Genomic DNA, 27003 nt, shown 5'->3' on the forward strand with positions numbered 1-27003 from the left:
CCTTCCTTTCTTCATTCATTCATTCATTCTGTCGTGCATGCATTCAGCCTACCACTTTGCACTTGGGGGCAGCCCCACACGTCATCATGGATTCGACGTCATGGAAGCATTCACTAGTGCTTCTCCAGCTCACCCCGCGTGTTCTCCAATTTTGGCTCAGACAGAAGTCTGGTGTAGGTTGTCAGTGGAGGCCACTCTCCATCTCCCCCTTTATTCTCCTTTTTTATGTCTCTTGCATCCCAGGTTCTCTGTCTCGTTCTTCATTATCAATTTCTTGCTCTTGGGAAAGGCATAAGAGCAGGAGGCTGCCACTGTGCCCTCTCCCAAGGGGACTAATTATCGAACTAAAACCCTCCACCCCAGGGTGGGGTTTGCTCTGAAAGAGCCGGGGCTAATTCTAGATAAGAGTGTCTCTCCCCGTGGCACTATTGACATTTTGAGCTGGGTAATGCCTCGTCCTGGAGGCTGTCCTGTGCATCCCAGGATGTTTAGCGGCATCCCTGCTCTCTACCCACCAGATGTCAGTAGAGCTCCCCGGTTGTGACAACCAAAGATGTCTCCAGACATTGCCAAATGTCCCCTCTGGGTAGGGTGGCCAGATAAAATATAGGACACCCACATTTCATTTTCAGGTAAACAATGAATAATTTTTTTAGTATATAAATGTTACAAATATTGCCATCCTATATTTTTACTTGATAAATCTGGCAACCATATCTCAGGGGTAAAATCCCTTTCCCTTGGAGCCATTCCTAGGGGTCTGAAGGCTTCTTAAGAGAATCCGATAAGATAATCATAGACCATTAGCCTAGGAAGGCAGAGACTTCATGATATGCATCTTTGCATCGCCAGGGCCTAGTAGAGTCTCATCAAATATTTTATCTGATAATAGATGTGAAAATACTTTGAAACCCTTAGCCACACTGACCATTAGGGACATTCCCTGCCCTCAGGAAGCTCATAGCCTAATAAACACGAACTGAAAATAGTGTTTCAGGTGACCCACAAAGAATTTTAAAAGCTTTGACTTTGTGGTCAACATTCTGAAGTGGGAAGCTACTGTATAAAAGCCAGGATTTCTAGGATCTCTTAGAAAATGTGGCAGAGCTTCCAAATGCTTGGAATAGCTGGCAGCTGGGCCTCCACTTCCAAGTGGCAAAGCTTGGCTGGAGCTGAGAGGTGCCTGCTCCCATCGGATGGGTCCTGTGCTCTCCTATTCCCCACAGTCCCCACCCTTCCCTATTGCCTTATACAAGTACCCCTTCTTCATTTATATTATCTGCCTGGAGCCTGTAGGCATTTGCATTGAAAATCTCTGGCCTAGTGGGGAAGAAGCATTGGAGTTGGCTTATCCTTTAAGTTACCTATGTAAGGCAGGTGTGTTACCCCACCTTACAGGTGAAGAAACCAAAGTTTAGGGAGGCCAAGTGAATTGCTCAAAGTCATAACAACTAAACTGGATTGGAATCCACATCCCTTGACTCCAGGCCTTTGCCCGTGCCCCACGCCAGGCAGAGCAACTCATGAGAAACAGCTCAACTGCATGGGCAAAACGCTGTGGCACTGGGGACCTGGAGGGGAAGTGGTGACAGGGACGGAAAGCCAGACCTCCTCACAGTCACTCAACTGTAAGAAAGAGCAAAAGCAAGAGAAAGCCGGCTCGGGGCTGGCAGCTCAACAGGCGCTCTGCGAGGGAGCCGGGGCCGGGTCTTGGGAGTGAACACAAAACAGCCAGGACAGGTCAACACCAGCCGGGCCCAGGAGCCCAGCCACAGACAGCCGTGAGTAGAGCTATTGTTTTGGGTTGTGTTGTGTTGGGCGTCTTCATCCCAGAAAACCTGTGTCGTTCTTACCTTATCCCTCCCCTCCAGAGAGGTAAGGACTGGGTGCCCGTCTGGGCTGGGGCAGGGGAAGGATATCATATCAGACACCTGAGGCTTTTGAGAACAGGCCAGAGGGATGCTCGTCCTCAGATGGGACCAAGAACCAGCATTTGGTTTTCATTTCCACAAAGGTCATGACAGAGGTATTAGCTGAAAACACGTAAATAGCTTTACTATGTGCCAGACACAGCTCGAAGGGCCTTTCCTGGTTTACCTTATTTCATCTTCACAGCAACTGTCTATAGCAAGTACTGTTATTATTCCCTTCTTCACAGGTGGGGGTGTTAAGTGGCTTACCGGAAGTCACACCAGCTTTAAGTGAGGGTGTTGGACTTGAACCGTGGCAGGCTGACACCAAAGCTGACCCTTTTGCTACTAGCCTATACTGCCTTACAAGGCACAGGCTTCAACAGCCAAAAGTGGGCCAGGAAAGAATCCCTGAATTGCTTGAGCTGGCAGAGGCCTTAGAGATCATTTGGTAATGATCTGCCCACGTTTTACAGATGGGGAAACTGAGGCACAGAGAGACACAGCTTCCCCAGAAGAGGCAGCTGGGTGGTGTGAGAACCAGCACTAGACCCAGCAGGCCAGCTGCCCAGTGCAGTGGGCGTTCCGCTCAGCAGAATAATAGTGCTTACGTTGGTGGCAAGAACAGGACATGTAGTCTTGGTGATTGGATGATGCTGGCAACGTGCTTGGCACCGGGTTGGGTACCTGCCCAGGATGGCTTGGTAAATGGCAGCAGTTGAGATTTGATCTTCGCCCCATCCGCACTTACTGTGGATTAGAGGTGAGGATAAAATGAGGCTGTGAGCTGTTGTTCACTAGCATGGGTGGCATGTAGACACCTTGAACATGAGGACAGGACTGAGGACGGGCTGAGGAGGGGTCAGCGAGGACTGCAGTGAGGCCCAGCGAGGTATCACACAATGACCCAGCTCTGTAACCACCTTGAGGTTCACCTGGAGATGGCCCTAAGCTGCCCTGGGGCCCAGTGTCACTTTCTACTGTGAAGCCCATGACATCCTTTACCCTTTGATCAGCATTCCTGGGGTGGTGGTGAAGGTGGGAAAAATGGCAGTCTGGCTCAGTTTAGCAGAACCCTCCAGTGCTATTGTCTTCTCTTCCCTCCACATTTCATTGCACCTGTTAATCTTTTTGCATGCACTCAGATGTGCATAGAGTGTCCTTTTATTCATTCTTTTTTTTTTTTTTTTTTTTTTTCCTTTTTATTGAGATTGTTCAGATACCATACAATTATCCAAAGATCCAAAGTGTACAATCACTTGCCCCTGGGTACCCTCATACAGCTGTGCATCCATCACACTTAATTTTTGTTCAATTTTTAGAAACTTTTCATTACTCCAGACAAGAAATAAAGTGAAAGATGAAAAGAGAAAAAAAGAAAAAGAAACTCTAAACCTCCCCTATCCCTAACCAACCCCCCTCAATTGTTGACTCCTAGTATTGATATAGTACGTTTGTTACTGTTTATGAAAAAATGTTGAAATACTACTAACTGTAGTATATAGTTTGTAATAGGTATATAGTTCTTCCCTGTATGCCCCTCTATTATTAAATTCTAATTGTATTGTCATACATTTGTTCTGGTTCGTGAAGTGATTTCTAGTATTTGTACAGTTGATCATGGACATTGCCCACCATAGGATTCAGTTTTATACATTTCCATCTTTTGACCTCCAACTTTCCTTCTGGTGACATACATGACTCTGAGCTTCCCCTTTCCACCTCATTCACACACCATTCGGCGCTGTTAGTTATTCTCACATCTTGCTACCAACACCCCTGTTCATTTCCAAACATTTAAGTTCATCCTAATTGAACATTCTGCTCATACTAAGCAAGAGCATCTACATTTCTTCCACAAGGCAGGAGGGAGAGTCAAAGAAGGTAGAGAGGCAAAAGAAAGAGGAAACAAAAAAATGACAGCTAGGAAGCAGCAAAAGGAAAAATAACCTTAAATCAAAGTAGAATAAAGAATCAGACAATACCACCAATGTCAAGTGTCTAACATGCCTCCCCTATCCCCCCCTCTTATCTGCATTCACCTTGGTATATCACCTTTGTTACATTAAAGGAAGCATAATACAATGATTCTATTAGTTACAGTCTCTAGTTTATGCTGATTGCATCCCTCCCCCAGTGCCTCCCCATTTTTAACACCTTGCAAGGTTGACATTTGCTTGCTCTCCCTCGTAAAAGAACATATTTGTACATTTTATCACAATTGTTGAATACTCTAGATTTCACCAAGTTACACAGTCCCAGTCATTATCTTTCTTCCTTTCTTGTGGTGTCTCACATGCTCCCCATCTTCCTCTCTCAACCGTATTCATAGTTACCTTTGTTCAGTGTACTTACATTGTTGTGCTACCATCTCCCAAATTGTGTTCCAAACCACACACTCCTGTCTTCTATCACCCTGTAGTGCTCCCTTTAGTATTTCCTGTAGGGCAGGTGTCTTGTTCACAGAGTCTCTCATTGTCTGTTTGTCAGAAAATATTTTGAGCTCTCCCTCATATTTGAAGGACAGCTTTGCTGGATACAGGATTCTTGGTTGGTGGTTTTTCTCTTTCAGTATCTTAAATATATCACACCACTTCCTTCTTGCCTCCATGGTTTCTGCTGAGAGATCTGCACATGGTCTTATTAAGCTTCCTTTGTATGTACTGGATCGCTTTTCTCTTGCTGCTTTCAGGATTCTCTCTTTGTCTTTGACATTTGATAATCTGATTATTAAGTGTCTTGGCATAGGCCTATTCATATCTTTTCTGTTTGGAGTACGCTGCGCTTCTTGGATCTGTAATTTTATGTCTTTCATGAGAGATGGGAAATTTTCATTAATTATTTCCTCTATTATTGCTTCTGCCCCCTTTCCCTTCTCTTCTCCTTCTGGGACACCAATGATAGGTACATTATTGTACTTTGTTTCATCCTTGAGTTCCTGGAGACATTGCTCATATTTTTTCATTCTTTTCTCCATCTGCTCCTTTGCGTGTAGGCTTTCAGGTGTTTTGTTCTCCAGTTCCTGAGTGTTTTCTGCCTCTTGAGATCTGCTGTTGTATGTTTCCATTGTGTCTTTCATCTCTTGTGTTGTGCCTTTCATTTCCATAGATTCTGCTAGTAGGTTTTTTGAACTTTTGATTTCTGCCGTATACATGTCCAGTGCTTCCTTTACAGCCTCTATCTCTTTTGCAATATCTTCTCTAAACTTTTTGAATTGATTTAGCATTAGTTGTTTAAATTCCTGTATCTCAGTTGAAGTGTACATTTGTTCCTTTGACTGGGCCATAACTTTGTTTTTCTTAGTGTAGGTTGTAATTTTCTGTTGTCTAGGCATGGTTTCCTTGGTTATCCAAATGAGGTTTTCCCAGACCAGAACAGGCTCAGGTCCCAGAGGGAAGAAATATTCAGTATCTGGTTTCCCTGTGGGTGTGTCTTAGAAAATTGCTCCACCCTTTGATGCCTCGGGTCACTGTGCTTTTCTGCCCAGCAGGTGACGCCTGTTAGCCTATAATTCTTGACTGGTGTGAGGAGGTATGGCCATGTTCCCCCAGGCTCTGGGGTCTGGTTCTGAATGGAAAGGGCCCCACCCCTTTCCTCCCAGAGAAGACAGTCCCCTCAGGTGGAGGTCATTAGCATTTCAATGGTCTGGCTCTCTGCTTGTGGTGTCTCCACCCTTCCCAGAGTCACAGCCCTGGAAACTGAAAATGACTGGGGCTTTCTCCACTGAGCCAAAAAAGAAACAGATAGTCCCCTTCAGACCCAGTCCAAGGCAACCCTCCAGCTCTCCCAGGTCAGTCGTCACCCAAAGCCTCCGTCTGTTTTTTGGGGCTGCGTACCTGTAGTGAGCAGTTCACACTCGCTACTTAAAACCCCAGTTGGAGCTCAGCTGAGCTGTATTCGCTTGCTGGGAGAGAGCTTCTCTGTGGCACCACGCGGCTCCGCAGCTCGGGCTATGGGGGAGGGGGTCTCCCGACCTGGTTCTGCAGGTTTTACTTACAGATTTTATGCTGTGTTCTCCGGCATTCCTCCCAATTCAGGTTGGTGTATGATGAGTGGATGGTCTCGTTTGTCCCCCCGCAGTTTTTCTGGATTATTTACTAGTTGTTTCTGGTTTTTTGTAGTTGTTCCAGGGGGACTACTTAACTTCCACTCCTCTCTATGCCGCCATCTTGCCCCCTTTTATTCATTCTTATTCAATCACATTTAATAGGACTCTAAGCCCTCATCCTACTAAGCTGATTGGAAATAAAATCTGGTTATATATTGGAACTTCCCTTGTCCCCACCTTCCAGCATCCTACTTGGATTCCCAGGGTCATATACAGTGAGTTAGAGCAAGGGAGACCCCTGGCCACCAGGCCACCCTGCCTCCCCTACAATGAATGCTCACTGGCCAAACAGGCTTGATCCCCTGCAGCTGAGTCTGGTTGCTTCCATACTTGCTTGGAGTCAGAAGTCTCTGCCAGACTCAAATCCACAGGGCCTTCAGTCTGGCATTCAGGGTGTGCCCCAATCAATTTCCCCCAGAGGTCCCACCATCTCCCTGAAGCACTTCCAGGGAGCAGGGCCCAGGCTCTCAACACTCAAGGGACCCCTGACTTCTGGCTCCTTCCCAGCCTGGGACCAATCTCTCCCCTGGGCTGTGGGCCTCAGATGCACGCCCTTCTCTCCCTATCCACCCGGACAGCCAGCTTAACCATCTCACTGTGCTCAGGTTTTCACCAGGACAGGAAGAAATATTGTCTCCAAATAGCTTCTGCTTTCTACCCACCCTGCAAAAAGTCCCCAAGCCAGGAGACACAAAGGAGCGCTTTGAGGGAGCCATTCAGCCCTATCTTACAGATAAGGACAAGGAGACGCAGAGGCAACAGTGACCCACTCAAGGTCACATGGCTGGGAATGGTAGAGCCAGCCTTTGAGTTTGGGTCTGTGGGGCTCCAAAGCTTGTGCTTTCAATCACCAAATCATGTGGAAGAGTGTCCGTCACTAATCAGCCATGTGACCTTGGGTGAGTCACATCACCTTTCTCAACCTCAGTTCAACTCTAAAATTGGAGCTCTTAAGAGCATTACTAACCTGCCTCAAAAGTGTGTTTGCTTTTCTCCTGTTAACATTTATTGAGCATTTGCTACACACGAGAACTCTGTCAGTGCTGGGACCTGGCCTTATTTAATCCTCCTGAAGGTCTGGAGGGAGGGGCTGTCACTGCCCACCTTTAAGAGGTGAGAAGCTGAAGCTCATAAGGGCTTAAGACCTTGCCCAAGGTCACCCAACTAGAGGTACATGGCAAGGACAAGGCTCACAGGTCCCTCTGTGTGCAAAACTCTGCTGTATTGTGGTGAGAATCAAATAGGAGAATGAGTGTGGAAAGGGCTTCGTAAGCTCCAAGGTGCAATTCAGGCTTGGAGAATGGTTGGCATTGTCTTCAGCATCATCGCTTGCGCTTGCAGTGTTGTGTTTCACACTCCACGGGAGTGGACAGCCTGAGAACCTCTGTGGGGTGAGAAGGGGAACATGTAATATAAATAAGCCTGGCTTCATCACTACCCCCACAAACTGCACATTCCAGTCCAACAATCACTTCCTGCTGCCCACTCTGTGCCAAGTCCTGGGGCTTCAACTAGGCCCAGGTGACTCCTCATTCCTGGAAAATCATCTTCTGACAGTCAGTGTGAACTTCCCTACCTGTGCTCTGAGCTGTCACTGGCATTATCTTGTTTAATCCTCACCACTGCCCTATGGAGGCAGTTCTCCTTCTCTCTCCAAGTTATAAACCAGGAAGCTGAGGTCTATGAAGAGTAACTGCCGCGTCAAGGCCAAAGAGCTGGAGAGCAGTGTGGGATCTGGGCCAGACTCATCCCACAGCCAGCTGGGGGCCCAGAGGAGGAACCCCACTGTGATCGGTGGTCTCAGTCCTCTTCCAGCAGAGCTCAGAAAAGGATAAAACCACTCCCTCTTCCTTCCACCTCCTGGGGAGAGAAAGGGTCCCCAGAGCATGGGGCATTGCCTGCCCCCACCATATGCAGTAATATCCCAAATGCCACAGAAAGAAAATGGCAGGCAAGGACAGATCAAGGGGAAGATCAGATGAGGGAGGGGGACCCCACCGTGTCATTAGAGCCAGCCAGGGAGGCCTGGGAGGGAAGGGGGTGGAGGGGAGGCGGGGTACTGGGGAACTATCCAAACGGGGGGCTGTTGGTGTGGCCTCAGGGTTGGGCATCCAGTGGGTTTTGCTTCTTCTCTGCCCCTCCCCCATAGGCTCCAAGCCCCGCAGGGGAGGCCCCCCTCCGCCCCCCATCTTCTACTCGCATAGTGAGTCAGAGGGAGCCCCTCCCAACCACAGCCCCCTCTGCCCGTCTCTCAGTGGCCCTCCTGTCTCCCCAGGGAGGTGGCCACCCCAGAGTTCCTCTTTGAGAACCACAGCTGCGTTCACGGTGTGTTCAATGAGTCGGTCCTCTGTGCCTCTCCATGGATCCATCTGGGTCCTGGGAAATCTGATGGAACTGAAAGCAGGTGGGTGGGAGCCTGCTGAGAACCAGGCAGGAGGGAGGCCCTTCACCAACCATCCCGGTCCTCAGATGAGGCCAGTCTTTCTAGCACCCTCTTGACAGATGAGACCACTGAAGCTCAGCGGCACCTGAAGACACAGCAGGTAACTGACAGGACAGAACTCAAGCCCAAGTCTGTCCACCCACTACTTTCCCCCAGCTTTTCCCAACAGGAAGGAAGGGATCACAAAAGAGTTCCAGAAGGCCTTGGTGCTTGTCTCCATTAAAAAAAAAAAATCCATGAATGGGGTAATTATTTTAATATTAAAACTTATTTTCCCTCTTTAAAAATGACAATAGTTTGAGAGTTTCCTAGGATAAATGGAAGAAGCAAAAGCAGCGGTTAGTGGGAATCAAGGAATGATTGTCCCATGTCTCACAGCCAGGCGGTTTATCCTTTGGCCGTCAGAGTGGCCTTGGCTGACATATGATTTTACCTTTTTTTTTTAATTCCTAATCTTAAATTGCTTAATATACACCCTTAATGAAGCAATAAAGACAGGAAACAAAAGGAACCCTGATATCAAAAATACAAAGAAATAAGAAAAATGAAGATGATAATTCCTCTGTAAATTCGCCTCAAGATTCATAAGTTGCATTTCTCTGATCCAATTTCTTCTATAGCATATCAGGGAAGTTCTACTACTTCAAAAACCCCAAAGATTGATAAAAGTGGAAATAATATGTTGCAGAGGGGAGCTTACAAATAGGAACTCAAGATCTATTTTTTCTCACCACTTAGAGAACATAACATTCTAAAGAGAATGGCTTTTTAAGCACCAAATGCAAGAATTCTAACCTTTAGGTCATGAAAGAGGTTTTTGTTCTTTTATTATATTTCAGTCATTTTCATGTACATTTGGTCTCCAAATAAAATAGCCTATATCATTGAAAAATTTTTGAGCAACGATACATGTTCTTATGTCATGAATTTAAAGTAAATCAAACACTTAAGTCACTTAAAAAGTGGGGAAAGTCAAAATTTGTTTTCATATATCATGCATATAATTTAAGTGGTTTAAAATAAATGCTAGGGTAAAACTTTAAATGATAACTTTATTGAAAGTAGTTCATTTGACTTAAAATCACTTCTTTTGTCATCAACCATGGAAAATTATAAAATGGTTCAAATAATTCCCATGGGGGTTTGTAAAATTATATATTCCTGAGAAACAGCCTCCTGAGTCAGAAGAGACAGGAGACATTCTAGCCCACCCTCTTCATTCTATTTTATTTTACTGTTGAAATTTGGATAAGATCCTTAAGCAACCTTGCAGAGAAAATGCACTATAGACAGTCAACATAATAACTAACATTTATTGAGTAGTAAGTGCCAGCCATCCCATTTAATCTTCTAAACAGCCCCAAGTGGAGGTACTTTCATTATCCCCATTTTACAGATGAGGGCACTGAGGTCCAGGAAGGTAAGAAAATGTAAAACACACACAGCTTTAACGCGGGGCAACATCAGGACTAACAGCTGTGATTCTGGGCTGCATTGTAAACCTCTTATTCTCAGGTGATCCTTTTTTGTCAACTACCTTTCTTCACAGAAGGAGGAGACAGAAATCCAGGTCACCTTACAGGTTAGCAGTACAGCTGGGCCTGATCCCAAATCCCTGGCTAGAGGTGGTGACACGCTTTCCTCTTAGAGTCTCAGGGACCAAAAGCCAAAAGGCTCCACCAATGCACAGGGATTAATTGTATTGTCAAGGGGTAGATGGAACGTGCAGCCTCCCCTCATCTCTCCAGGGCCCCAAGAACCCACCACCTGGTTTTCCATTTCTCCATCAGGCTCTATCCTGCTGCCCTGGGACCTCTCCAGCAACTTCACCACCACACACAGGTCTTAGCAGCCCAAAGCCTGATGATCCAATTCTCTCCTGGTGCCAGTTTCCTTAACTATAAAATGAGTGATACTAGTTTCCCTCATTGGCTTGTTGTGTAGAATATATGAGTTAAGACTATAAAGTGCATAGAGTGATGCCTGGCATATGGTATACATATAGTAAGTGCTGATTCAATGTTAGTGGCTATCATTGTCATTGCTAACAATGTTTCAAGAGCTGAGCCTCCAAGGCTCTACACACGCGCACACACACCTCCCACCTCCACCTCCTGCTTGGAGAACAAGCCTAAATTGCAACCCCTACCCCCAATTTCTGCAACTCTATAAACAAACCTGAAGAAGCACAATCTAGACAAGCCAGGGGGGAAACCACAGGTGACTCAGAAAGCCCACTTTGTGGTTAACCCTTTCCTACTCTGCTGCTGTATAGACAAGTCACCGTGAAAGGCCCACTTTGTCCCTCAAGTCTTCTCTCTCTTTATGGATATACTGCCTTGCTTTGTACGAAGGGTTCCTTTCCTTCTGAGAGCACTTCATAGGCAGAAAGGGTGATTGACCACTTCCTGGTGTGATTTTAACAGTGCTCCCCAAACCCCGCAAGTGTACACACAGCCTTCCCCATGGCTGGTGACTAAGAGCTCACCAGTAGCAAGCTATCTCCCGGATAAGGGAAATCTACACTATCAGCCTTTTACACCTTAATAACACTGGGCTTTGAATAATTTTCTGCATCAGGTTTTCTTGGAAAGAGGGATTAGTTCCTATGATAAAGATGAAGATAAGGGGCAGGGAATCTGAGGACTTACCCCGAACTGCAAGGGAACTATAGAAGCAGAATTAAGGCCATGCCTGTGGACAGCCTAGAGTCAGGGTCTCCATTTTGCGGCCTTGAACCCCGGGATCTGGGGAGGCAGGAAATGAAGAGTCTTATGCTATTTTCAATATTTCACAAGGCCCGCCAGAAAGGGACAAAAATCTAGAGCCAGCTAATGGTGGCACTGGAGGCATCAGTGAGCGAGATTGGTCAGAAGAGGAAAAAGTAAAAATGAGAGAGGAAAGGGATGTGATTTGTACCCAGGACTAAAGACAAAAGATTGTGTCCACTGACAGGGCCCCTCACCCTGGACAGGATCATGCATTAGATCCCTCCCTTTACCCTCCCTGACCTTGTCATATTGCAAGGGCCCTATTACTAACACAATAGCTTCCCCTGCCACTTGCTATGGAATTTGGGGCAAGTCATTATCCTCTCTGAATCCCTTTGCTCAAGAGATGCTACCTGCCTCACATAGCAGCTGGGAATCTTCCCTAGCTTTGTCAACTGCTGAGCATGATATGAATGTGGGTGTTACTCGTCTATTCTCTAAAGGGAAGTTTCCAAAGTATAAGATAGTAGAGAAGGGAAGAAGATACTAGAAAAGACTTAAAGAAACTGTCCTGTTGGCAGATTTCAGATCAGTCGATTAATTTACCAAGTATTTGGAGTGGGGGTGGGAGGGAGGACACAAAGCAATAGGATATGATCCTGGATCTTCAGAAAACAGCATGGATTCCCAGTGCCACCCATAAGTTTTTTTAACATCTCTGGGCCCCAGTTTCCCCGTCTATAAAATGAGGGAAATAATAATACCAGTGTCACCAGGTTGTTTTCAGGTTTAGATGAAATAATACATGGAAAATGCTTCATACAATGCCAAGAACATAGGAGAGCAATAAATGCTGGCTATTCCCATCCTCCTCCACTAATCTTCTTTTCAGGTGGTAGTTCTAGAGTGAGAGAGAATAAGAGAATGGGTGACTTCTCCATAGAGCTAACTGGTGTCTGAACCACACTCATACCCTGAGCCTCTGATACTTAACTTTTCTTTCCACAGTGTCACAAGCGCCCTCTATAATTCAATCAGGCAGTCAAGCTACTGCTTAATTTGTTTAAAATAATTATTTAACTGCACATCAGGAAGGCAGGTATTCATTTCCCCATTCACAGATGAAGAAACCGAGGCTCAGAGAATTTCAGTAATTTGCCTCAAGGTCACACAAAGCCCTTCAATGGCAGAGCTGGGTTTTGATCACAAAGATGTTTTCATTCCAAAGCCTTTGCACTTAACCTTTCCTTTAATAGAAAGAGGCCTTGGACATAATTTAGCCCAATTCCACCTGGGAGGGAGGCTGGACACACAGGTGAAGAGGAAAGGCCCAGAGGGGATGTCTCCAGCCAGCCAGGTGAAGACCCACCTGCAGACACCTGGGTGAGGGGCGATGACTGGTAAGTGGACATCAGGCTTAGGGTCAAATCCTTCAGCTCCCAGCAGACTCATGGGAGCTGAGTTTCCCTGACAACCAACAGACATTCCAGAAAGGGACTATAGAGGAAACCTTAATGATCCTTTGCCCCAATTCTGTCAATTACAAATTATTTCCTAAAAAGGACCGAGAGGTGGCCTACACCGTGAAGTAGGACAATTAAAACAAAAACAAAGCATTCAAAACTATTAAAAGGAGCAATAAATGAATCAGGAACCTTGAATAACTCAGTGACTGTGGGTGACATTGAATTTAGCTCTGAGCTTCCTGGCAGCTGAGGGAAAGGAGTCCTAAAAGTTGTTCTGAAGAAGCAGCCTGCCTTTTTCCTAATACATGTTTATTCATTCATTTGTTCGTTCACTCATCTGTTTGTTCAACAGATATATTTTTAAATATTTATTTATTTAAGTGCCTTCTTTGTGCCAGACACTGTGCTCGGGCACTGGAAATCCAAAGAGGGATTTATTAAAGAATTGATTTGGGAAATAATCCCTTTGGCAGCTCTTTTCGTTTCTCTCCTAGGACAGTGTCTACACTTTGCCTTGCATCAATAAACTTGTGCAATTTACATGACTGGAGGGATTAAAAATTCTTTCCCCCCAGTGCTGCCCCACCTCCCTGCCAAATCCATTTTAAGTGTGGCCAGCCTGGGAGTCTGTTCACAAGGTCAAATAGCCTGGACAGTTGCCAGGCTTCTAGGTCAATTTCTGCTTTAGAGCTGCATCTTGTGGTTCCATCTCGTTCCTCAAATATGGTTCCCAGAGGCACAATGCTGAGGAGAACCGTGAGGCTTAGGGTGGAAAGGACATGACTTTGAGCAAAGTCTGCCATGGGCTTGCGAACATGCAGTGGTGGCTCGGGGCCATCTCGTTGCCTAGCCGGGCTGAGCTGAGTTCTAGCACTGTAAGGACTGCTTAGCTTAGCTCTGGCCCCTCATTCAAAAGATTTTCACAGAGAATCTATGGTGGACATAACATTGTGCTAGAAGACACTTTTTTTTTTGGTGAGAAGGGGAGTGTCATATGAAGATGACCAAGCCCCAGATTCCACCCTCAAGATTAGAAGTTCACAGTCTAGGAAGTAAGATAAGGAATGGTCACAGATAATGCTGGAAGGCTCAACTTCATCCAGCTGGATGGGTGAGGGGAGATCAGAGAATGCTTCCCAGAAGAGGCGACTTTTGATGTGGGACCTGAAAAAACTAGCTAAGATTTGGACAAAGACCTACAGCCCAGAAGTCCAGAAAACTATCTTGCAACTGCAACTAAGTGCTATCAGGCACCGAGGACAACTGTGGACAAAAGGCCCCATGACACCCTTCCTAGGGCTGGACACACCTCCAAGGGCCCGTCTGGCTGGGGGGCAAGTCAAGGGGGTCACCTTGGTCTATCACTGATGCGTTGTTCATGCAGGTCAAACAAGTTAGATGGTTTGGCCTTAATGGTGGAAAAGCTTCAGCTGTGAGTGGGGATTTTTCTATCTGCCTCACCAGAGCACAGAATGCTGTAAGAATCCTATAAACCGACTCTAGTGAGCATTTCCTGCCTTTTATTAGGCCCTGACTGTAAGTCAGGCAGGCACCATGAACTTTGTTAATTTCTATCACTCAATGTGTACCACAGTGAGATCTGGGTGGTATTTCTCCAGTTTACAGATGAATGCAACAGAAGCTCAGAGAATTGAAGTAACTTGCCTAAGGTCACAAAGCCCGTAAGTTGCAGAGCTGGATTTGAATCCACGAGGGCCGGTTCCAAAGCCTGGGACACTAGAGGCCAGCATGGTGAGTCTCTTGAAGGAGAACTCAGAAGTCACCCTGTCCAACTCACCTGCTTTAAAGATGAGAACAGAAAGGCCCAGAAAGGAGAAGGGGACTCCACAAAGTTACTCAGTGGTAAAACAGGGGACTAGAAGCCAGGCTTCCCCCTCCCGGTCAGGGTTAAAAACAAGGGTCCTAGCCTCAAATCTCAGCTTCCTAATGCAGACGTAGTAGCCGTTCTACCTGTGTTGGTCTTCCGGGGCCTCCACCTCCATGGGAGACTTTAACACAGCAGCTCTGGTGGGGCCGTCTGGGGCTGTGGTGTTCTTTCACTTCACTGTTTCACTTCGGGTCAAGAAAACCCCCCTTGGCATACCTTTTTCTGAGCAGTTTCCTGGACGCTTCCCAGACACTCAGCATGAGTCAAGTCTCCTCCAAGCTGTAGCCTCTGGGTGCCAACCCCAGCTCCAGGACATTCCCTGTGGAGAGTGTCAGGTGGTTTCTGGGCTTTGGCATTTATCTGTTAGGTGGGAAAGGACTTTTCTCTCTCTCTCTCTTTTTAAATTGTGGTAACATATATACAACTTAAAAGTTCCCATCTCAACCACTCCCAAGTATGTGATTCAGTGGAATCAACATATTCACACTGTTGTGTTACCATCACCACCATCCATTGCCAAAACTTTCCACTATGCTTGGTTCTCTTTTCAGCTTACATTTGTACAGTGTCAGGTTACAAAGTGTTTTTGCATGCATCCGTGGTTCTTAATATTTGGAACTCCACTGTCACACTGATAGAAGGTATAAACCCTTCCCCCTAAAAAACACACAGATAAAAGTCTTATATACACTTTACAAGGATTGATATACCTCATTAAAGCCCCCTGTGGACTCCAGGTTGAAAAGCTAGGACGGAGATTGACAACTCCTTTGGTCTTCCCAAGGAGGATGGAACAGGTATTTTTACTGTCATTTCACAGATGAGAAAAGAGGCTCAGAAAGTCGAAGGGACTTACCCAAAGTCACATGACAAGCCATGGCAGAGATGGAACTAGAATAACTCACTGTTCAGCTCACCGAACACTGAGCCTCTCTCTGTACCAGGTGTTTGGTGAAAAATAAGACACAGTCCTTGCCGTGGAGGAAGGCGCATCTAGAAGTCATGTGTCCGGACTCCATAAGGAATTTCTATCTGTCCAAAGGGAAGACAGAGAAGGAACTGGGTTTCCTGTTGCTCTGTATTTTCTGTTGTTGTCGGATGTTGTCTTGTCAGGATCTGCATCCAAATGCCTGCATTTCCTCTTTTAACCACTTTGGACAATAGCCATTGTCGGTGGTCACACCAGGCGTGGGTAAGACATAAATACCAAACCCACTGCCCGGCATCCCTCTTCTGGACTGGACTCTGCACGGGGGTAAGCCATTTCCTGACTGGAGGGCTGGGGTTCCGCTTCCCAAGGGAAACATGGGAAGAGAGAGTGCCCCATCTCCGGCCCCCAAGGTAGAAGTTTCTGGAGGTGGCAGAGTTGGGTTGTGGTTGCTGAGACTTACTCATGACCAGGGCCGAGAGCCCCGCTGGCACCATTTTTCTGTCTCAGTTCAGGTGGGAGCTTGGCAAGCTTGAGCAAAGGGCGTCTGTCTTTGGCAAATGCCCCTTTCCAGCTTCTCTGGGCAGGGGTCTCCTCTGTGCATACAGAGCAAGAGTTCTATCTTGCGACTCAGGGGATGTGGGATCTAGTCCTTGGTCTGCTGCTAATTTGTTGGGTGACCTTTGGTCTGTTTTCTTGATGGTAAAATGATGGAGTTGGATCAGAGCAGAGGTTTTCAATCTGTGTTCCTTGGAGCACAGGGAGGACATAGGTGTCATGAACTTAGATTTTACCTGTTTTGTAAATAGGGGTTCCATCATTTGTAAAAAGTGTCTGCTCTCTTAAAATTTAAAGACCACTAGATTATAATAAGGGCTACCATTGGGCTACATCGTTCTTCACTAAGTAGGTAGCTTATCTCCATTCGAAGATGACCCTTATTATAATAATAATTTAAATAATAAGAATAATAGCAGCCACAATGATAAGTACTTCCATGTATTATTTTATTTAAATCCTCACCAAAAAAAATCCCATTTTACAGATGAGGAAATCAAAGCATTAGGTATCTTGAACAAGACCACCTGGCTGAGATTTGAACCCAGTCCATCTGCTTCTCTTCCCTTCCCTTGGGTCCCCTTCATTTGAGACAGCTCCTGGCCGTCCAAGTGGGTTCATTCAGTTAAATAGTTTTTGAGCACCTGCTATGGATTAAGCATGGTAAAAAGGCACTAGGATCCAGAAATAATGAAGGCTCAGCTCCTCACCTTGAGACATTCAGTCTTTTCAGTTGTGTGGCCTCAGCCAAGTGGTTTAACCTCTCTAGTCCTGTGTTATACGTGAAATAACAATAACCATGATTATGTCATAGAGTTGTGTGGGTTAAATTAGACTATGGCTGTGAAAAAACTTTTGTAGAGTTGAAACTCTGTTCAAATGTTGGTTAAGGCATTTATTAATCTAGTTGGAGGAAAGACTAATGCAGAAAAGGCTACAGTGTATGCAGAGTAAAGCTGGGAGCATGGTGCATGTTTAGGGGATCGAGAGATGAGCCCAGAAGGGAGGTCAAGAAGGAAGGTAAGTTAGAGAAAGGAACCCTGGGACAAAGGTGTGGAGGCGGGAAAGCAGGAGAACTGTTCGGGACTGATGAGGCACTGAGTTCAGAAGGACTGGGGAGCCAGGGATGGTGGCTGAGGATGTGTTCCCACGTGGCTGCCCACAGGCAGCACGGCACCTTGCTGTGGGCTAGCACTTTCCCACAGAGCTGTAATGCAAACCGCATAGATTAATTTAAATTTTTCCAACAGCCACATTTAAAAAATAAATAAATAAAAAGAAACAGGTGAAATTTATTTTTTATATTTTATTTTTAATTCATTTATATGGCTACCCCACATTTTATTTATCTGTTCATCAGCTGGTAGACAGAAGTCAATTTTTAGTCACGTATTTTCTTTTATTTAACCCAATTGATCCAAAATAGTATCATTTTATTTTGTCATCTATATAAATTATTAATGAGCTAGTTTACATTCAGTTTTTTCTGTACCATCTTTGAAATCTAGTGTGTATTTTGCATGTGCAGCACATCACAATTCAGGCTAGCTACATTTACAGCACAGATGTAGACAGAACTTTTCAATTTTTTGAAAGTAACTACTTTTGTTTTTTAATGTTTGGGGGAAAACATTTAAATAAGTACACAAAAATGTCGATATCAAAGTGCATATTTTTGCCTCAGGCAAGGCACTGCTTTCTAGTCTAGTCTGGGGAAAATCCTGCATTCCTTCCTGCTTCTCTCAAATACTCTGTCCTGGCTGCAAAATTCTCTTCTCCCTTAGCTACTTCATAAATCCTCTAAAGTCTCCAAAAGGATTAGGCTTTTGGCTCAACATTGTGTTTTTAGGATTTATCCTTATCGATTCATATAGTTCTGGTTCGTTTTCACTGCTTCGTAGTATTCCATTGCATGAATATACAGAATTTCTCTTTTTCCAGTTGATGGACATTTAGACTATTGCCAATTTGTTTGCTATTTCAAAAATGATGAAAGGAACATTCCTGCACATGTCTCCCTGGGCCCATGTGCATAAGTTCCTCTGGGGCACATTCCCAGGAGTGGAAATGATGCATCCGAGAGTGGCAGGCACATCTTTATCCTCACTAGATTTGGCAAAAGTGCTCTCCAGAGTGGTTGCACCAATTTACACCTCTATCAGCAGTGCTGAATGTTTTCACAGTTCCACACCTCCATTATTCCATATAATCAGGCTTATTTTTTAATCAGATGGGAGTGAAACTTGCATTTAACATGTGTTTATCTATCTACTATTGAGGTTAAGCATCTTTTCAAAAGATTATTGACTGTTTCTCTTTCATACCTAATATTTTTCTTATTTGTAGTTTCTCTCCCTTTCTCTTAAGTAATTTTGCCTGATATTGTCTATTTTATTAGTTCTTTTCAACGAACTAGCTTTCTTCTCTATCAGTTCATTCTGTTCTCTGTAGTTTTCCCATGTCATTGATTTCTGCTCCTTTTATTTATTTATTTATTTATTTTTCTAATTTCATGGGTTGGATATTTAGCTCATTAGGTTCTCTCTCTCTCTCTCTCCCCCCTCCTTCCTTTCCTTCCTTCCTTTCTTTCTCTTTCTTTCTCTCTCTCTCTCTCTCTCGCTCTCTCTCTTAGCATTTAGAACTAAAAATTTACCTTCCAGTACCACCTGGATGCATCCCATAAATTTTAGTGTGTTGCAATTTCATAATCATTCAATTCTAAGTATTTTCTAATTTCCTTTATGATTTTTTCACCCATGAATTATTCACAAGTGTGTTTTTAAAGTTTCATGCCTATGAAGTTCATTAGTTATTTTTTCAAGTTCTTGATTTCGAAATAAATTGCATTGTGGTCAGACAACATGCTCTGTATGTTACAGATTGTGTGGGTTTGAATGTATTGTGTCCCCCAGAAAAGGCCATGTTCTTTGATGCAGGCTTGTGGGGCAGACGTTTTGGTGCTGATTAGATTTGCATGGAAATGTGCCCCACCCAACTGGGTGATAACTCTGATGAGATATTTCCATGGAGGCATGGCCCCACCCATTCAGGGTGTGTCTTGATCAGTGGTGCCATATAAATGAGCTGATGGGCAGAGGGAACTCAGTGCAGCTGTGAGGCACAGGAGCTGCAGATGAGAGACATTTTGAAGACTGCTGTTGAAAGTAGACTCTTACTCCAGAGAAGCTGAGAGGACAAATACCCCAAATGCAACTAAGAGTGACAGTTTTGAGGATCTGCAGCCTAGAGAGGAACGTCCTGGGAGAAATCTATATTGAAACCAGAACTTTAGAGCAGATGCTCAGTCACGTGCCTTCCCAGCTAACTGAGGTTTTCTGGACACCATTGGCCATCCGCCAGTGAAGATACCCAATTGCTGATGTGTTACCTTGGACATTTTATGGCCTTAAGACTGTAACTGTGTAACCAAATAAACCCCCTTTTATAAAAGCCAATCCATCTCTGGTGTTTTGCATTCCAGCAGCATTAGCAAACTAGAACACAGATAATCTGAAATTTGTTGAGATTTACTTTTTACCTAGGACTTAGGCAGTTTTCATAAATTTCCTGTTTGCTTGAAAACAATATGTATTCTCTAATCATTGGGTATAGAGTTCCATATATGACTATTAGATCAAGTTTGTTAATTGCATATTCAATTCTTATACATCCTTATTAATTAATATATTAATTTATCAATTTCTGAGAAATAAATGTTAAAATCACTCAAATAGCTCACTATTCAATTCAAATTCAATTTGATTCCACAAATATTTATTAAGAACCTATTATGTACCAGACACTATTCTAAGCCTTTATGATACATCAATGAACAACAACAAAAAAAAGATCCACAACCTCATGGAGCTTATATTCTGATGGAACAGACAATAAAAAAAATAAAATGTAATAAATAGATTAAGTTATGTAGAGTAAGTTATATGTTAGAAGGCGATAAGTGACATGAAAAAAATTTTTTAAATAGAGCAGAATGAAAGGGACCAGAAGAGCCAGAGAATGGGGTGAGTTTCAGTATTTAGGTCAGCAGTCAGGTAGGTGTCATTGAGAAGGTAAAATCTTAGCAAAGACTTGAAGAAGGTGAGTGACTGGGCCAAGCATACATCTGGCAGAGGCAATGGTCAGTGCAAAGGCCCTGAGGCAGAAGGGAGGACTGATGAGGGAGACAGTGAGCCCAGAGCTGAGTGACCGAGGGAAGTACAGCAATGAGGCTAGAACACAGGTCAGTTAGGCCATCCTAAGGACTTTGGCTTTTACAGTGAATGGAATGGAGAGCTATGCAGAATTTGGGACAAAGGAATAGCCCAATCTGACTTATATTTTAAAGAATCAGCCTGGCTATTATGCCGAAATTAGACTAGAAATGGGCCTGGTGAAAGGGAGGGAGCCCCATTAGGAAGCTATTGCAGTAAACCAGGTAAGAGATAATACCTGATTTTTAAAAGCCTAAAATTAATGTCTTTACTTGCCTCCTCAATAAGCTTTAATTCTATTCATCCTTCTCTTGTCTTGCATTATTGTCATCCAAAATTTTACTTCCACTTTGTTTTTATACCTTCCAAATTAATATTATTGTCATCACTGCTTTATACAGACATTTGTTTTTATTTACTCATATATTCATCAAGTCATTTGCTCACATTCCTTGTTGCCATTCTATTCTTCTTTCTAGCTTGAATTTTCTTCTTCTGAAAGCATATCTTTTAGATGGTCTTTCAGAGAAAATCTGTTAGTGGACAATTCTTGTATTTCTTTGCAATTCTTTATTTTGTCCTCATTCTTGAGTGACAGTTTAGCTAGGTATAACAATAGACCAACAGCTTTCTCTTTCTCATCTGGCTTCTATTGTTGCTATTGGGAAATCTGCTTTTAAATTTAGTGATGATTCTTCTGTAGGTAAGTTGTCTTTTTTCTCTGCTTTGAATTTTTTTCTTTGTCTTGGAACTCTAGATTTTTGATATGTGTGAATGTGGATTTAGTTTGTTTTTAAAATTCTGCTTGGGGATCACTGTGATTTCTGAATGTGAGTAATCATGTCTCTCACTGATTCTGGACAGTTCTCCACTTATGTCTTTGACTATCACCTACCCAAAGCCCACCACCAATTCCCTCTATCCTTCCCCTCTGAAACTCCAATTGGACATTATCTTAAACCTTTTAATTCAATCCTTCATATCTCTTACCTGGTCTTTTCATATTTTCCATCTCTTTACCTTCTTATGCTGCATTTTCAGATATTTCCTCAAGCCTACCTTCCAGATTAATGTTGTTTGACTGATCTATTTTGCTCTTTAATCCATTCCTTAAGGGTTTCTTTTGCCAATTACTTTATTTTTCATTTCCAGAAATTTTTGATTCTTTTTCAGCTCTGCCCAGTCTTTCACTCTGTTCTCATATTTTCAATTCCTTATTGTTTAATAATATTAATATGCTAGAATATATACTTAATACTTATATGATGGAGTATATTCCATGAAGTTCTTGGAAGTCTAACTCTATCATCTGATATTTCTGCTAACTTTTGCTCATATTTCCTTAGGCATTTTGTAACTTTGCATTATGAGTTCAAATTCCATGGGCCTTTTTATGTTGGAAAATTGTGAGATCTAGATAGAGAGTGTATCCCTCTAGAGAAATTTTGAGCTTGCTTAAAATGTCCCATGTAATATTCAGGTGCCCTGGGCTTTTTGTGTTTTATTTTTTCCAATATTTGGGACAGACTTATACAAAAAACTTATTTTTTGTTTATATGACATTCACATTTAACTACACTCCTATATTTTATCTGATCCTACCACTTGTGATGCCATAGTCTCATCTCTCATCCCTAAATAGTTGTTAAAACTTCGGCATCTTACCAAAACTGACAAAACAAAAAAAGAGAAAAAAGCTAATACTAAAAATCCCTGTACCTTATCATTCTGGGTTTCATTTCATTTTGGCTTTGGTTTCCTCTTTATTTTTGGCTCTTGGGGATTTCCTTTACTTTCAAAGAGAAGTCTTAGGTTTAGTCTTTTGTAAAACAAAAGGCAAAAAAACTTGCAGGCCACTTCTTCTTACATTCCCACATACCTCCCCTGGAATAACCAGTACAACCTGGCTCTCCACTTGAATGAAGAAAGGATAAAATATAGCAAAACAAAATAGAAATTCATATTTCAACATATGCTTCATCCACAGGTATAAGATTTGGCTCAAGTCAGTTATGGTGTGACGTCTTTATTGTGCTGACTGAAAAAGACTCCCTTTTCTTCTTTTCATTGTACCACAGCAAAGGCTTCTTGGCAGGATCGGGAAAAGCTGAGAGACCCACCCCATGGAGAGATGCTGGGTGATGGAGGCAGCCAACAGCTCCAAAGTTGGCTTGGATTTCAACCCCATGAAGGATTACATGATCCTGAGCAGCCCCCAAAAGATAGCTGTTGCAGTGCTGTGCACCCTTCTGGGCCTGCTAAGTGCCCTGGAGAATCTGGCCGTACTCTACCTGATCCTGTCCTCCCACAGGCTCCGCAGGAAGCCCTCATACCTGTTCATTGGCAGCTTGGCAGGGGCTGACTTCCTGGCCAGTGTGGTCTTTGCCTGCAGCTTTGTAAATTTCCATGTCTTCCATGGTGTGGATTCCAAGGCTGTCTTCCTGCTGAAGATTGGCAGTGTGACCATGGCATTCACAGCCTCTGTGGGCAGCCTGCTGCTGACTGCTGTTGACCGCTACCTCTGCCTGCGCCATCCCCCTGCATACAAAGCTCTACTCACCCGCGGCAGGGCACTGGTGACCCTGGTCATCATGTGGGTCCTCTCGGCATTGGTCTCCTACCTGCCCCTCATGGGATGGACGTGCTGTCCCAGACCCTGCTCTGAGCTTTTCCCACTGATCCCCAATGATTATCTGCTGGGCTGGCTCCTGTTCATCGCCTTCCTCTTCTCTGGCATCATCTCCACCTATGGACATGTCCTCTGGAAGGCCCACCAGCACGTAGCCAGCTTGGCTGAGCACCAGGACAGACAGGTGCCAGGGCTGGCCCGGATGAGGCTGGACGTGAGGTTGGCCAAGACACTGGGGGTGGTGCTGGCTGTGCTCCTTGCATGTTGGTTCCCAGTACTGGCCCTCATGGTCTACAGCCTGGCCACCACACTAAGCAACCAGGTCAAGAAGGCCTTCGCCTTCTGCTCCATGCTGTGCCTTGTCAACTCCCTGGTCAACCCTGTTATCTATGCCCTGCGGAGTGGGGAGATCCGCTCCTCCGCCCACCGCTGCCTGACACGCTGGAAGAAGGACCTGCAGGGCCATGGGCATGAGGGAAAAGAAGAGGCCCTGAGGACTTCGGTCACTGAGACAGAGGCTGATGTGAAAATCACCCTGGGGCAAGAGTCTAAAAGCCTCTACATCTCTGATCTCTGATGAGGCCACTTACCCATTTTCAACCCAAGCCAGACATCATTTCACTTCCTGTAGGAGAGAGCCATCTTGACCCTCTCATCTTACTTGAAGCAGCCCTGGGTACCTGGACACTTAACTCTTTTTGCTGTTGAGTGTTGGGACTGACTTCTGGAGGATAACCTGGTGGTGCCTGTCTGCACTCAGTCTGGTAGATGGCTGGACCCTGCAAGGGGTGGCAAAATTGGCAGGCACAAAAGGGTCCAGGTCAGCTCAGTCCATGTCAGATCAGGAAAACCTTCCCTATCAAGTTGGCTTAGTGCCTTCATCCTCCAGAGACCAGGGAGCCTTTGGGCCTGGCAATGAGAGAGGCAGAGGAAACTGGGAAAAGAATGGATTGTTGTCCTGGAAACTCAGGGTATCAGATGGGATGGCCAGCCAGTCCCTTGTTCCTGCTTAATTATGAGGCCTCCTTGGTTTGGGAGCTCTGACAGCAGATGCCTTCGGCCCTACCATCAGGTCTGCCTTGCCCACTGAGGACCAAGTATGGGAATGTGATGAAACTGTTGATGAATCTGTTTCAGAAGAAACTGACAAGCCTCTAGCTCAGGGCATCTTGCTGTTATATTACGGCAAGGATTCCCCTGACACCTGCTAATCCCCATTTATAGCCACTGGTCCCTGGGATATATGGAGGAGGCTGGGACCACATGGAACAGAGTATCTTTGGAAATTTTAATTGGCCCTATGGAGTCATGCTTGGTGGCCACTGGGATAGGCAGTGACCCAGTCTCACCTAACCCCAAAAAGAAGATATTCACAAAGATTTTGTAATTCCTGGGATTATTTCCAGTCTCCTCTCAATTCAGCCCCTTTTGCCTCCTTCACACACCTATAACATGTAATAAGCAGAGCAACTGGAAATTCCCTTACTATTTACCAGGTATTGGGCTGACATTCTGCTGTCCATTATCTCATTCTAGATGCAGCAGGAATACAGGCTTGTGCTTTTGATGTACCCGTATTTTACATGTCAGGGAGGCTGGGTTCCTACCAGAGGGGCTTAATTGTTACTGATGGAGAATGGCGGAGGAATTCTAATGCAGTCATTTGGGACCACAGACTGAATAGGAAGGTAGTAAATAAACATTTGTTCATTTAATACTTACAAGATAAGGTCTCCACGATTCATTCACACATCTGTCCATCTCACAAACATGTGCCAGGCTCTGTTCTAGGTCTTGGATGTCCAGACATAAATGAGACTCTACCCCCATCTCATGGAGCTTACATTCTACATTCTAGCGGGGAAAGAACCAGTGATAAGGTAAATAAGTAAATAACGATACTTACAGTTGGTACAATGAAGGAAATCAACAAGGTCGTGTGCTAGGGATTAATTGGGGTATGCAACTTTAGGCAGGGTAGACCTACTATGTGCTCTGGTCATATATGGCGGCTAGCTTTTGTGAAGCCGTTATTACATGCCAGGCACCAGAATGATGTTTTAAATGCTTTCTCTCACTTGGTTCTCAAAATAACCTAACGAAGAGGGTCTTGGTATCTTCATTTTATGGATGAGAAACCTCAAAGAGTAGTCACTTGCCCAAGGTTACATAGCTAATAAGTACCAAAGCTGGGGTTTCCAACCCAGATCTGACTTCAAAGCCTGCCCTCTTAACCGCTAACATCTAGGCATAGTTGAGTTAAATTCTGTTTGAATATTACTCCTGAGGAATAACATTAGTTCTCTGTCACATCAGGTCACTGCAAGCTTAACTCATCACTGCTTCTCAATGTGCTTCATTTTATGACCCCAAAGACAAAGTCTGCACCTCTATTAAGCCCACATTAAGGACTGTGTTAACTGACAGTCTCTATCTCATCTTTCTTCAAGAGATGATGAGCTCTGTGTTCTCCTCTGGATCCCAGTGCTCTGACAACAATGATTGGTCCTTAAGGATCCTTAAGGACCTGGTCAATATTTGTGGAACTGAACTGTTTCTGAAAAGCTGGCTGTAAACTCCATTTTGGAAAATCAAATTTTATTTTAACCTATTTTTTTTTTGTAAATCAGAGAAATGCCACAATTTTTTCATGGCTGAATTGTGTATCCATATATTGTTGATACTGTATCTTCATATGCTCCTAGGTGGAGTCTTCTCTCATTTTAGCAAAGAAAATGTACATGTGCCTGGCACAAATTGGTACTCAGTAAATATTTGTTGGGTGAATAAAACCATATTTTAAAAATCATTTAATTAAGTGCTGTCTCTTCCATACTTTCTACTTCTCCCCTCTGCAGTCATACTCTATTTCTGCTTTAAGTAGAGAAGCAGAGTTTAAAGGGGAGGAGAGCAGGGCAGGGTGGCTTGGTGGGGAGCAGGGGGCCCTGGATATCAAGAACTGCCTTCACTGCTTGCGTGGAGAAACTGGCCCAGAAAAGGGATGAGACTTGCCCAAGGACACTCAGTGAGGTGGTGTCCAAGGCAAGAAATACAGGTTTCCTAACTTCCAGCTCTGAGCACTTTACTGCAAAACCTCACCTCCCCCAGCAGATTTACATTTTGGTTATAGGGATAAGGAGAAATGAAGGTCATAGTGTCAGATTTTATCTGTGCCAAGTGAGTTTTGTAACATCAGAGACCAATCATTCACTCTGATCACTAGTAGATATTTTTAGTTGGGGTGTGTGTGTGTGTTTAAGGTTTCTGTGCTTATTTTTGAGCAACATTTCAACACAATCTTACAGAGGAAAAACCACTGGTTCAAAATACAGAAGATAAAGAATATAACAGTTCATGCAGCAATAGTATTTGTGTTTTCTAACCGTTCCCAGAATGAGGAAGTACTTGAATCTGTCAGTATGATGTCTAATCAAACTTGGAATCCTAGATGCTGGGGAGAAACAGTGTGGAGAGAGGCATAGATTCTGCACCGAGAAAACTGGGTCCTGGTACCACCTCTGACCCAAACTAGCAGTTTGATTTTGGGCAACTCCTTTCCCCTCTCTGGGTCTCAGTTTCCTCCTCTGTAAAATGGGAGGAGTGGGGGAGGGGATGGATCTCCAAAGTACCATCTGACTGACATGCTGCAGTTCTCTCACTGATATGTGGGGGCTAATTATGCCATGTGGGACATCAGACTACTGACTTGCACACTTCCCACACCTGAGGGTCTCACCTCCTCTTTGAGCACACGTGGCATGTGGGAATTGTAGAGGAGTTAGGCACCTCCCTGAGGGACAAGGTTCATCCTCAGACCTCTTGGTTCTCAATTATTTTCTGGTCCTGGTCCTCTAAAAATGTTCCTCCTTGGAGAGCTTTGCATGGGCCTTTTTTCAATCAGATGCTAAAATCTTTGAAGTCACCGCAGAATACCCAAAGGGAGTTCAATAGATATTAGAAAAGGAAAATAGTCACACCTTCCCTACCTCCTTCAGCGCCTGCTTTTCTCCCTCGCCCCCCCTCAGAGCTCTTCCTCGTGTAATCCCTCGACCTCATTATTTCTGCCAGGGCTGTTACAATGCCTTTCCATCTGGTATCCCTGGCTCCATCCCTCAGCCTGTCCACACTACAGCTCAAAAGCCCTCTGTGGT

General features: G+C 44.4%; 1 protein-coding gene across 4 annotated transcripts; it reads left to right on the top strand.

Moving 5' to 3' along the window:
- Window positions 1-1639: 1639 nt before the first annotated feature.
- CNR2 (cannabinoid receptor 2) lies at window positions 1640-25661 on the top strand. Of its 4 annotated transcripts, none has more exons than XM_037828195.1 (2): window positions 1640-1781; window positions 22302-25661. In XM_037828195.1, exon 2 carries the CDS (start codon window positions 22347-22349, stop codon window positions 23427-23429), a length of 1083 nt encoding a protein of 360 aa, XP_037684123.1. In that variant the 5' UTR covers window positions 1640-1781; window positions 22302-22346; the 3' UTR covers window positions 23430-25661. The 4 variants fall into 4 exon arrangements, with proteins under 4 accessions (XP_037684123.1, XP_037684126.1, XP_037684125.1 ...); XM_037828198.1 differs by lacking the exon at window positions 1640-1781 and adding an exon at window positions 12456-12572; XM_037828197.1 differs by lacking the exon at window positions 1640-1781 and adding an exon at window positions 14337-14390.
- The last annotated feature ends 1342 nt before the right edge of the window (window positions 25662-27003 follow it).

Source organism: Choloepus didactylus, chromosome 2 (genome assembly GCF_015220235.1).
Source record: "Choloepus didactylus isolate mChoDid1 chromosome 2, mChoDid1.pri, whole genome shotgun sequence".
Classification (NCBI taxonomy): Eukaryota; Metazoa; Chordata; class Mammalia; order Pilosa; family Megalonychidae; genus Choloepus; species Choloepus didactylus.